This window comes from Phodopus roborovskii, unplaced genomic scaffold (assembly GCF_943737965.1).
Source record: "Phodopus roborovskii unplaced genomic scaffold, PHOROB, whole genome shotgun sequence".
NCBI classification, from domain to species: Eukaryota; Metazoa; Chordata; class Mammalia; order Rodentia; family Cricetidae; genus Phodopus; species Phodopus roborovskii.
This window is the reverse complement of record NW_026125295.1, coordinates 11,670,569-11,683,283: the sequence shown is the minus strand read 5'-3', so window position 1 is coordinate 11,683,283 and position 12,715 is coordinate 11,670,569. Positions and strand designations below refer to the sequence as shown.

The 12,715-nt window shown below is 47.3% G+C and overlaps 1 protein-coding gene across 1 annotated transcript; it reads right to left on the bottom strand.

Annotated features, from left to right (window-relative positions):
- Positions 1-9,975: 9,975 nt before the first annotated feature.
- Positions 9,976-12,125, bottom strand: Ccrl2 (C-C motif chemokine receptor like 2). Its single transcript, XM_051203235.1, has 2 exons — positions 11,525-12,125; positions 9,976-11,131 (listed from the first exon to the last, which is right to left on the bottom strand). Exon 2 carries the CDS (start codon positions 11,118-11,120, stop codon positions 10,047-10,049), a length of 1,074 nt encoding a protein of 357 aa, XP_051059192.1. The 5' UTR covers positions 11,121-11,131; positions 11,525-12,125; the 3' UTR covers positions 9,976-10,046.
- Positions 12,126-12,715: the final 590 nt, after the last annotated feature.

Genomic DNA, 12,715 nt, shown 5'->3' with positions numbered 1-12,715 from the left:
ACCGAAAGCAACTTGAGGAGGAATGGATTTCTTCAATTGTGAAAGGAAACAAGGCCAGGAACCCAAGGCAGAAACCAAAGCAGGGACCATGGAGGGGAGCTGCTTACTAGCTTGCTCCCCATAGATTGCTTAGCCTGCTTCCTTATAGCACCCAGGGCTACCTGTGAGGGTAGGGGGTGGGGAATCACTGCTCCTAGTGATCTGGAACCTCCCACATCAATCATTTATCAAGGAAATGCCCCATAGACTTGCCTACAGGCAGGATGAGGGGAGCGTTTTCTCAATCAAGGTTCCTGCTTCCTAAATAACTTTAGCTTGTATCAAGTTGGCAAAAGAACTAGCCAGCACACAGAGCCTCTACATTGGCCTGGAACTTGTCAAATAAATAGGTAGGCTGGGTGGTGTGCTCTAAGAGTCTTGCCTATCTTTTAAAATACCAGTTCTGGGGATCAAACTTAGGCCTGAGTTACTGTCCCAGCCACCCACTCTCTAGTTCTACCCATTCGCTCCAGTGAGCTCTTCCAAGGCACAGACAACGATCCTATAATTCTGCTCCATCATGCATTTACCCATTGTTCCCCTTTGCTAACAAGAATGGGTATCTCTGCTGCCACCTGCATTTCTCTCTAGAATTTTCAGAAAAGGGACCAAGACAAGATAACGTTGTCCTTTTCCGGGTCCTCAGGCAGGTAGGGCTGTGGAAGGAGCTGGTCCAGCCGGTCTCCTCCTGGGGCTGAGTGGGAGAGTGAGTGTCAACGACTCAGACCTGAGAGACTCACACACTGAGCCGGGAGCCTGTGGAAGCAGGAGCTTCTTTTATTGCATCAAGCATGCGCTTATATAGCGTTGAGAAAGAGAGTGGGAACCTCAGGATGGTGAGGTGTAAGGGCCAATAATATTTCACCACATTAGCAGTAGCTGGGCAGAGGTGGTTTTGCTGAGTCACTCCTATGGGGAAGTGATAGGCCAAAGACAAGTTGCCAAACTCTAGCCAGGCTCAGGAAGTTCCACTAGGAGTCTATGCTATGAGAAACATTTGATGGCAGAGTTTAATGCTTGCAAAACATGACAATTTGTTATGGGATATTTTAATCACACTCTGACACTCCTAAGACACCCAATAAAGTTGACCTTGAATCAGAGGGCGGAACTAGTTACTAGCTGACCAGAATCAGCCATAGAGCTTTTGGAGGCCAGAAGAGGGTGAGATGCCCTGGAACTGGAATTACAGATGGTTACGAACCATCATATAGATTCTGAAAACTGAACCTGGGTCCTCTGTAAGAGCCACAAGTGCTTTTAACCACTGAACCATCTCTCCAATACACATAAAAATATATATTATATTACACCACTATACTATGTAATATATAATATATTACATTATATGTAAATGTATATATATTATATGATATATATATATATATATATATATATGTAACTGAACTAGAGAGATGGCTCAGTTCCTGTGTTGAACAATCCACAGCCAAAGGTAATTCTAGCTCCAGGAGGATTCAATGCCCTTGACCCCAGCAGTCACCTGAATGCAGACACACACATGCATGTATGTGTGTGTGCACGTGCTCACACACACACACACACACACACACACACACACACACACACACACTTTCTGTACCGCAGGCTCACAACTTAGGAGGTAGAGGATATTAGCAAGCCACCAGCCTCTGAAGCAGCTGTGGGCATGAGCACCACCCTGCTCCTTAGGTTGAAAGTGATAGCCCTGATGGCTTCCAGTGCCATGCCCCGAAATAGATTCTCACACGTGTTTCCACAGAAGTGGGAAAGAAATACCAGAAGCAATGTCTGAATGGCAGGATGGAGCTAGAGAGTCAGTGTTAGAACTGCTGTGCATTGGGGAAGCATTTTGTGAGGCCATGTTACTCAGATAAGTAAGGGTGAGAGCTCAGAGCTGATGCCCTTGGAGTCTTAACAGGGACACCCAGGATGTAGGGATGGCCACTCTCTGTTGACTTTCCTGTCCTTTCCTGTGATAACAAAGAACCCAGAAAGTCTTCTGCCTAGGGGAAGAGCACGTGGAGAAAGGATAAAGATCCCAAGATGAGAAGTAACTGAGGGGAAGGCTGGAAGGTGCTAGAGGCAATAGTCACAGGATCTCAGGGCTGTCCGGGTCCATGGTCCTCCTAAGAGAGGTCCTGGGCACCCTGAGTTTATATTGTTTGACTTTAAAGAAAGAATGATACCCTGAGTATTAGAGGCAGTAGGGACTCTTAGCTAAAGCAGGGAGAGATGAAAAAAAAAAAAAAAAAGAAGAAGAAGAAACTCATCCCCTCTGCATTGCTAGGGCTAGGAAGTCAAAACTTCCTGTCATCAGAATTGTGAAGTCTGATGTGGGCAAAACCTGTATCTGTGAAGACTGCTGAGGTTCTGTGCTTCCCATGGCCTGTGGGAGACAACCCCTAAATTATGCCTCTAGTGAACAATTTTAGACAGACACATACATGCACAATCTAGACGTGTGTGTGTGTGTGTGTGTGTGTGTGTGTGTGTGTGTGTGTGTGTGTAGTTCAAGACACACCCTGGCACTCTACACAGTGCTGCTGTAAGGATTCAGGCATTACGCTGGCCTGCCCCCTGTCACCCGGCAGAATGCACTCAGGCAGTCCCCTGGCCAGCCCAGGGTTCCATGACTATGTAGTCTGGACGGAGGTGCAAGGACTCTCTTAAAAGAAAGACCCTCACCCACTCCATCCTCTTTCTGCTGTTCCTCTGAAGGGGCAGACAGGACTTTCCCTGCCCTCTTCTCTCTCTCTTCCTCTCTCTCTCCCCATCTCTTTCCCTCTTCTCCCCCTTTCCCCCTCCCTTTCTCCCTTCCCTTCCCTTCCTAATAAAATCTCTGACCTAAGCTCTATGTGCTGTGTTTGTCCCTCACCCGCCATGGAACCCCTCAGGGTCCCCATGTGCTTTATTACAACAGCTGGTCCCACAGACTCATGCCCTCCACATCTGTCCTCACTCTCAGCGGAGTGTGTGCTGCTGTAACTTTTCTAATTACTGTGACAAAAACCTGACAAATCGGTCTAAGGAAGAAACTGTCCATTTGTGCTCAGTTTGAGGGCACAATTTGCCACAGTGAGCAAGGCGCGGTGGCAGGAGTGTGAGGCAGCTGGCCACTCTGTGTCCACAGTCGGGAGGCAGAGAGCGATGCAAGCGATGAAGCTGGCACTCAGCTCACTGTCTCCTCATTCAGCCAGGGACCCAGCCTACGTGTGGTGCTGGCACATCCAGACTGGGTATTCCCTCTGCAGTGAAACCCTTCTGGAAACTCCCTTGAAGACAGGCCCAAGGGTGTGTCTACACTGTGTTTCTAAGTCCATCACAGGGCGGGCCCTGCTCAGTACCATGTTGTTATTTCTTCACACTCACGTCTTCAGGGAAAGCTCTGACTTTTGGGTTCCTATCTGTAGCACCATTTTCTGTCTCTACCTGTGACAGGCCTCAAGACTTTTCCAGGATGGCGTCATGGTACAATGAACCAAAGTCCTAGTGACATTTCCCAAGGCCCTTGCAGTCCCCGATAAGGTCCCTTGTCCTCTGTCTTCCTTGGTGAAAGAATGTCAGAAAAGTGACTTGACATTACGTCAGATCTTTGCCTTCAGAACCCAAAACAAAGCAATGTTTTATTGGTTTGTGAGTCTACCTCAGGCCCCTTGGCTTAAATTCTGCTGTGCAGGTTAGCTGCACGGCAGAAAAACAATCAAACAAGCAAAGAACAAACAAACAAACAAAAATCCCTTAGCTTCCATTTCATCTTTGTTAAGCTGAGGGTGTTGTTTCCGGGTGGCATGCTAACACTGGAGAATGGTCAACCGTCAGAAGATACAATGTCCCCCCCACTCTCTCTAGACGGGGGGGGGGGGGGGGGAGGAGAAGAAAGAGAAAGCAGAGTCTAAGTCAGATCACAGAGTGAGCACACATTCACTGGCCTCCACAGACTGGGCCAGAAGAACCAGGACAGGTCCAGCCTTCCCCAGCCCACCCTTCCTCACGTGTCTTCCAGTTCATAGAACTGTCTAAAGAAAGCCATACATGGCTGCAGGCACCTCCTCTTCTGTGAACCAGACCTGGAGAGAAGGTTAGGCCTTCCCCATCTTCCTAAGATGGAAAGAACCTACTGCCATTGATGACTCTTCAAGCCGACCGAACTGCCGCAGGCAGGGCTGCTGTGCAGGAAGAGCGTGTGTCTATGAATGCCCTATCACCCACGGTGGGGATGAGGGCCAAGTGTTTCCCGGCTCTTGGTCTCTTACGTAAAGAACTGATATGAAAGTTTATACAAATTTGCAAAAATTGCAAGGAAACTTCATTTAAAGCCAATCAATAGAAAAGACCAAAATGCACTCTAAGGAGCAGCAGCCTCATGAGTTACACTGTGCAAGGGTCCCCCTTGTTGTTGGGACTTCCCTTGACTGGATTCAAGAGGAGGGGAGTTTGGTGACTAGGGGAGTACTGAGGTGGCTCTCTGTTTTGACTGATAGATTACATCATAATAGTCTTTTTTTATTATTCCTACTGTCACTCTTCCCAAAATGCATCTGATTTTAATCATATGTGAGCCTAATTACACACAAGCACAAGATGACAAATAGGGTGCACTTATTAGCTTTTGTCAACTTGACACAACCTAGGAAGAGGCAGGTTCAACCAAGGAATTGCCTCCATCAGACCGGCCTGAGGGCATATCTGTGGGATATGCTCTCAATTGCTAAGTGTCGGAGGGTCCAGCCCCCCTGTGAACCACACTGTCCCTGAGCAAATGGCCCTGCAGAGCAGGCAAGGAACAGAAGATAATAAGCAGGGTTCCTCCATTGTCTCCGCTTCAGGTCCTGATTCCTGCCTTAGCTCCCCTCACTGATAGACCCATCGGCTAAATAAAGCCTTTCCTCCCCAACTTGCTTTAGGTCAGGATGTTTTGTTACAGCAACAGAAAAGCAACTAGAACACGAGGGACTTTCCCTAGAAGTTCACCAAAACAAAGTTTTGCCTCAGTGCACATGCACTCAAATCCAGTTCAGGCTTGATGAACTTGTCCTTAGCTGTGATGTACTTGAATAGAAACTGTCAGAATTTGATAGAGGAACATTTCCAATTGTTCAGAGAGGGGTGTAGGTATCGCCTGACCAAGGTGGGGTCTGAGGTTGTTGGTTGCGTTGTTCAGAGAGAGGCATGTATGCATAGCATGTGTGGGTAAAGGAGCTAGGCTGTCAAGAGGATTATCAGAAGTCAGGCACACACAGCCCAAATCAGGTAGAGTCCTGGGTTACGCCTCTATTCCCTACGCTTCCCTGCTTCACCCCCCACAAGGCAGAAACAGTGCCACCACACTGGGAATACTCACAGGATGTCTCACAGTGCCATTTCAGAAAGGTGAGAGGGCTCTGGGCCCCCTGTACAAAGTCTTCAGAGGTGTCCTTGTTACCTGGAGCTGTTGGCTTCAGAGCGGGGCTCCTAAGGATCCCCGAGCATGCCACATTCGGGTTTGCAGCACAGGTGAGCTAGGACAATGGTGATGGGCAGAACTACAGCCTAGCCCAGACTGTCCTGCTCCTTGCCTTCTACTCACACCCAAACCTCGTATTAGTACCCAGAGAGACAAAGGAGGTCACAGATCTCTTTGTTCCTTTCCCAGAGTAGCCATATCAATCAAACCTCTCTCTCTCTCTCTCTCTCTCTCTCTCTCTCTCTCTCTCTCTCTCTCTCGATTGATCTATCTCCCTCCCTTCCCCCCCCTCATTCTCTCTCCTGCTTCTTACCATTGCTTCTCTGTTTAATTGATTTTTTGAGGACAAGTTGAGAACAATTCAAGCAAACCACGCTCGTTCATTAGGTGTCTGTCAGGGCTCAGACTGTGATTAATAAACCTACTGATATAGTGACACCCCACCCAAGTCTATACTTGGGGTCCTGACATGAGGTTCAGGTTTAAGTAGAGGGCAAGAGTTCACATCTGGTCAAGGTGTGGTCCCAGATGTCATCATTGCCTCCAGTCCAGTCTCTCCTACAAGGTAGTCTAACCAGTGTTCAGAGCTGTGTCAAGTCCCTTCCCAGAGGACAAGCTCCCCACTTAGCTGACACCAGCTCCTCCTTCTCTATCCCGAGACTCCTGGGAAATCCTGGTTCCCTTCATTGTTTCAGCAGTCTGATATCCAAAGGGAGAGAGGAACACATGTCTTCATTCCTGCCAGGATGGCTACACCCTTTCCTGGGAATGTGTCATCCCTTTCCTAGGCAGCGTGGCCTAAAGAGCCGGAAGGTGGGATTTCACTACTCAAACACAGGATCATCTGTCTGTCTTTGTATGGCTGCTGTGGTGAGACTGAAGGCCAATGGCTGGCAATGCCCCCAATCCATGCCTACTGCAGTATTCCACAATTGGTACCAAAGTAACGAGCCTTCCTCATAGACAAAGCCAACCAGCAGTTTCTTCTGCTAGTGAATAAGTTGCAAGCAAAACAGAACTATCCTAAAAAACAAACAAACAAAAACTATACTAGCCGTTATATTTTGCTTTCTACTGCATATTTTTATTACAGTATTTGTAGAAAAATAGAAACGCTAGTGTTGTTTTTAATTTTTATTACATTGTGTGTGTGTGTGTGTGTGTGTGTGTGTGTCTGTCTGTCAAAGCACACAGATAAAGGTCAGAAGACAAACTGTGAGAGTTAGCTCCCTCCTTGCACCCTGTGGACCCCAGGGACCCAGCTCAAGTCATCAGGGTTGATAGTAAGTACCGCTATGCTGTGAGTCATCTCACTGGTCCTCAAGCACTGTTTTCATTTCTAGGGAACAGCCTACTTGGTCTGACACAGAAGGAAGGGATTGCTGTAGTCAAGCTTTAAGGACACCACATCCCACTCTTGATTCTCAGTGTCGTCTGTCTGTCTTACGGCTTCCAGGTCTTTCCACTTTCTGACTTTCATTCTGACAAGGCTGTCCCTTGAGTTCATCCCTGTCAGTAGGAATATCAAGGAATGATATTTTTTCCTCTGAGGCTTTTGTTTAACACAGAATAGAAGTGGGTGGGGACCAGACCTACTTCCTTAAAGCTGTGAAGAGAGTATATTCTCAACCACTCTTGCTGGAACGTCCCAAACCCCTTTGCATATCTTCTGGGATACTGTCCCCCTAAGTCTCTCTCTTGCAATTGTGCTCCCTTTGGGGTGCCACCCACATTCTCCTCTACCCTAGTCAGGGGCAGGGATGGGACAGTGTGGTCCATGGGCAGGCATCCCTTATGCTGCTTGGAAACTCTATTTGAGCATGTGATGGAAGGCTGAGCATCAGAGGACCCTCGGCTGTGCTCTGAGACAGCTTGCACTAACACACTGATGTACCTCAGAGGCTTTAAAGTTCAGCCACACTGGGGCACACTTGGTGCACAATAGATCACATATTTAAAGCCTACAATTTGATAAGGTTTTGGCACCCATGATGGCTAGTGAAAACAACACTGCATCCAGATAACATATGCACTACACCCCTCAACATCCGTGTACTCTTTGAGACGCATCCCATACCCCTCCTATCTATGCAAGCTTCCTTCATCCCATACCCCTCCTATCCAAGCTTCCTTACCGACCACTGACTTCCGCCACTAAGGATTAGTGTTTTCTAAAATCTTATCCAAATAAAAATAAAAATGAACATATTGGAAATTAAAATGTCCAACTGAGCAGAAGTCATCTGTTGCTCAGCCTTTTAGGACTTCATACATGAAGCTGGGTGATCCCATAGTCTGCTACTGTGTAGGGACAGGTGGCTCGGTGGCACTTTATGGCTATGTAAATACAGCTTTCATGAAGGTTCACGTACAAGTGTGCGTACAGGCACGTTTTCATCTTCTCTTTTCTTGGGTAAGCATTTAGAAGTGGACTAATTGGTAACTACATACTTAGCTTTTACAGAAATTTCCATCTTTTCCCAAACTGTTTATGTCATTTTATACTCCTACCAACACAGTACAAGAATTCCAATTTTAGTTACTTGGAGATGTCACCATCAATTTCTTTCTTTTTAAAACTTCTTTTAGTAGCTGGACAGTGGTGGTACACACCTTTAACCCTGGCACTGAGTTCGAGGCCAGCCTTGTCTAAAAAGTGAGTTCCATCACAGGCTCCAGAGCTACAGAGAAACCCTGTCTCGAAAAAACAAAAACCAAACAAGTAAACAAACAAATAAACAAAAAACCTTTTTAGTAGTGTATTGTGATAAGGTGACATGGTAGGTGTACATGCATGCATGCCTGTATGCCTGTGTGTGCTTAAGCTAGCACACATGTGGAAGCCAGAGGACAACTTTCCAGAGTTGGATCTCTCCTTCCACCTCCATGTGGGTTCCAGAGGCTGAACTCAGGCCACCAGACTTACACAGCAAGTGTCCTCACTCACCATGCCTTGTGCTGGCCTTCGTTTCTTTTTCCTTCCTCTGTTATGATGACTCCCATTGACCTATGACATGGGAGAAGCCTTTGTCCTGGGAAGAATTCCCTAGGTGAATGCTCTCCTATTCCCTTTACCTGCCTGTGCTGGCCTCCACCTTCCATCGCAGCCCTAAAAGAAGGGCTGTGGCCACAAGTCCTCAGCCCAGACGCAGTGTGGAGACCAGCTCCAAACTCCAGAGGCAGAAAGAGGGGTCACCCGAGATCTCCGGGGCTTGGGGACTTGTAACCCTGGCCAAAGAGCTGGTCTCCTGCTGACTGGCAGGTAGAAGTGCGTGCTGTGTAACAGCTACAGAAGGAAGTGGGAAATGATGTGTAGCCACAGGCTAATGAGGCCTGCGGTATGTGTTATATTTCAAAGGTCACAGTGCTCATTTAATCCAGTGGTTCTAAACATACTTTTACATCTACTCTCGTTAAATTTCCTAAGACACCAGAGCCTTCATGATACAGTCATCAGCAAGTAACTCTAAAACCTTGGAAAAATCACAGGCTGGAAGAACCAGGGAAGCTTGGGTATGGTGACTAGTCAATTGTGTTCCCACAGAACCAACCAACCACCCTACCTTTGGTTTCCACAGCCTCCATGAAGCCAGTTCTTCCCGTAACCTGAGGGAGCATGTACCTGGAAGACTGTTTCCATAATAATGCTTACGTCTATTTTTTTTTTTTTTTGTTTTTTTTGTTTTTTTTGTTTCAGGGACCCAAGGTGGCCTTGAACTCACTGTGTAGCCAAGGATGACCTTGAACTTTTGATCTTCCTGCTTTCATTTTTTGAGTTGAACTGAAATTAAGATGTGCACCACCAAACTGGATGCACTGGACATGGTGTCACACACTCTAATCCCAGGATTCAGGAGGCAGAGACAGGGGAATCTCTAAGTTCATGGCCAACCTGGACTTCAAAGAGAGTTTCAGGACAGCCAGGACTACACAGAGAAAGCCAGCCCCCCCCCAAAAAAAAAAAAAAACAAAAATCAGTGCCCAACCATACTAGGTTCATGCCAGGAATGCAAGACTGACATCCCACCAACTGAGTTACACCCCAGCCTTCAAATTGAGCTTTAAAAGAACATATTAATTTGTTGAACAACAGCAACAACAACAACAAAAAAAAATGGGGTTGGGGAGGTCTTACCATATTGCCTAGGTTATCATTGCATTTGTGGGAATCCTCCTGCCTCAGAATCCTAGAGTGCTGGATTATAGACATATGCCATTATCCCTGGCTGATAATGATTGAAAGGATGGCACCCTTGGCTAACTCACAGGCTCTGGGACAAGTGATGTCTGGGTTTGCTCTTCTGTTCTGCCTCTTTGTAGTTATATCGCTTTGGATGAACCACTGGCCTTCAGTTTCTTTCTCGGGTATGGGAATAAGAACACTCACACTGTAGACAAGAAGTAAGAAGGAGGAGTTCACCTTTATAAATAGCCTAGCCCTGTAACAGAGACAAATTCAGCGCTTACTAGTAAATACTCACTAACCAGTCCTCTTTCTTATATTCTATTTTTATATAAACGTAAAAAATTACATAAAATAATACGAAGAGACAAGGATCAAGGTTTACATATCCTGCCTTTGATGCAAACTACTGTAGAGTTCAAAGGTCTGGTCATGGCCTCTCCTTGGCGGAGCTCCCTGAGAGTCTGCCCCACTTCGAGACGGGCTGCCGCTGCACCGTGGGAACAGGCTGCAGAGACAGCGTGTGAAGGCCTTGTCAAAAAGCAAACAGATGAGAGGGTTAGCACAGCAGTGGGTGGTGGCAATGAGCTGTGTGACCTGAAGACTTGCATCCAGGTGGTAGCTGTGCTTTCCATCCTGCAGGGGCAGGTGTTCCTGGAACTCAGACAGGAAGAGCACAATATTGTAGGGCGCCCACATCAAAAGGAATACGGCCATTATGACAAAACCAAGCTTTCGAAGATCGTTCTGCCTCTCCCTGAAGGCCTGTGTTTTCCTCATTTGCGCACAGCAGAATATAAAAACCACCAGAGGAAAACCAAGAACCAAAATGTTTGTCTTTGAAGTCAGAAAATACTTCCAGAATGGCTCTCCAACTGGCAAAAAGTGAGGTTTGCCAAAGGCGCAGTTGCTTCTCTGTCTTTCCATGTGAGGCTGGTAAAACACAGATTCAGGCAAAGCGAGTGTAACAGCCGTGATCCAGGCCAGGATGCTTGTAACAACAACACTGCGCACTGTTGTGAGGGCCGAGGACTGTGTCCCTTGGGAAAACAACTTGTACCCTTGCACGAGGAGAAGGATGTTGAAAAACGTCTCGCTGTATAAGCCCGTGGAGTGGAGCCCAACAAGAGCTTTACAAGTCCCATTGCCAGGGCTCTCCCCGCTTGCGGCAGCCTGTGCCCAGAACGGCAGGGGAAGCAGGAAACACAAATTCGAAACTGCCAGGTTTAGACAGTAGATGTTCCCCACATTCTTCAGTCCCTTGTATTTTACCAGGATGAACACAGCCAATGCATTGTTCAGGAGCCCCAGTGCAAACACAAGACAGAAGAACTGCAATGCCTGCTGGGCAGAGAGGAGCTGGGGGGTGAGGGCTTGCTCCGGCTCATGGCTGTCCAGGTCATCCTGTATGAGGACATCATAGTCATCCTCGGGGGCCGCTGTGGAATAATCCATCTTGGGCTGCCCTGTGGGGAAACCAGAGATTACGTTTCCCCTCCATCCTCCTTGAAAGATGGAAAGGAAGTGTGCCTGCGCTCCCCAGAGGGGCGGCTCCATTCAGTCCTCTCATTAAGTACTCACAACACACCTAAAACTAGTAGTCTTCGACCCCCAGGGACTGCGCTGGTAATGTGACAGATATGCCCAGCACAAAAGGACGCAGGGACTCCACAGTCAGTTAAATTCTTTTGGTTAAAATGAGACTGGCTTAATAGGAGGTAGGACCCAAGAAAGCAAAGAGTTAAAAACAACCAGAGAAGTTAGTGCCCCTCCCACTTCCCAGCTATTAAAAAAAAAAAAAAACAAAAAAAAAAAACAAAAACAAAAAAAAAAAAAAAAACCAAAACTGTTTCCCTTACCTTGTTCTCGGCTTGAGTTCTTGGGGCAGGCTGCTTGGTATTTTTCTCTCAAGGGTTATAAACAGATGTTTGCAAAAGTGAAACCCCACTGGTCAAGCACGTGGACAAACTGGTGCCATAAAGATAACTATTTGACTGAGTTCCCAAGGGTGGGAAGGGTACAGCCCCATGATCACCATCCAGGGGGCTGTGGGAACATTGGGGTCAGGGAAACACCACTTCCTTCTGAGCAGACTGCTCCTGACCCAGAGGAGCTGGAGACAGCGCTGTTTATCCCTCCGAAGCTCTCCCCTTCCAGGCACAGCTTTCAAGGGCCAGCTGGAATGAAGTTCTGAAGTCTCTCTCAGGAACCTCTGTCAGCCCAGGAGAAACTGAGAAGTTTTCTTCTCTCCCAGTGTCCCATGTTTGAGTTCCAGGTACCTTTTAGCCAGCTGCCCTCCACGATGCCTTAGATAAGGGTGCTAAGTCAAGCCTGCTTCCACTGATAATAAGAGGGTGGTGATGTCAGAAGCTGAGCAGTGCCGCCCCGCCCCCTTGGCTTCTGACAGAAGTTCTCTGAGTAGATAGCAGTTTCCAGAGCACAAATGTGAGATCTGGTGTGGTCACCTCTCCACTGAAGTAGGGCAGGGACTAGTGACCCAAAGGGAAAAATGGTGAGTGGTGGGTGTCGGCTTTCTGTTCTTTCTGCCGTCTTTGAGAAGAGCTGAGCGTTTTTTTTGTTTGTTTGGTTGGTTTTTTGTTTTTGTTTTTTGTTTTTGATGATGGATAAAGCGCTATGCGATGATCTGAAGAACATAGGGAAAGGAAATTGGGAAGAGAGCTGGTCAGAGAAGGACTGGCTGGTGCTGGATGCTGGACTGCTGTGGACATCTCTACTCTGGAAACTGAAGAGTGTTGCAAGCAGCAGGGAAGAATCAGTTAGTGCTGGGACACTTGGCATAGCTGACTCTGCTCAGGGAAAACCCCAGAAGGAAACCCCGTGTGAGGATGCATGAGGCATGATCAGGTTGGAGATACCATGAGGAAGTCAGGCTCAGCCTCACATGGAGGATGGAGGTGAAGACAGGAAATGGAAAGTTGCCTGGCCTTGCAGTGGCGGAGAGAGGGAGAGCGCAGTTTGAAGATAAGGATCATAGAAGAGGAACTTTAAAGAGCTGAGGAAGAAAATGTATGAACTGCCCTCAGGCTCAT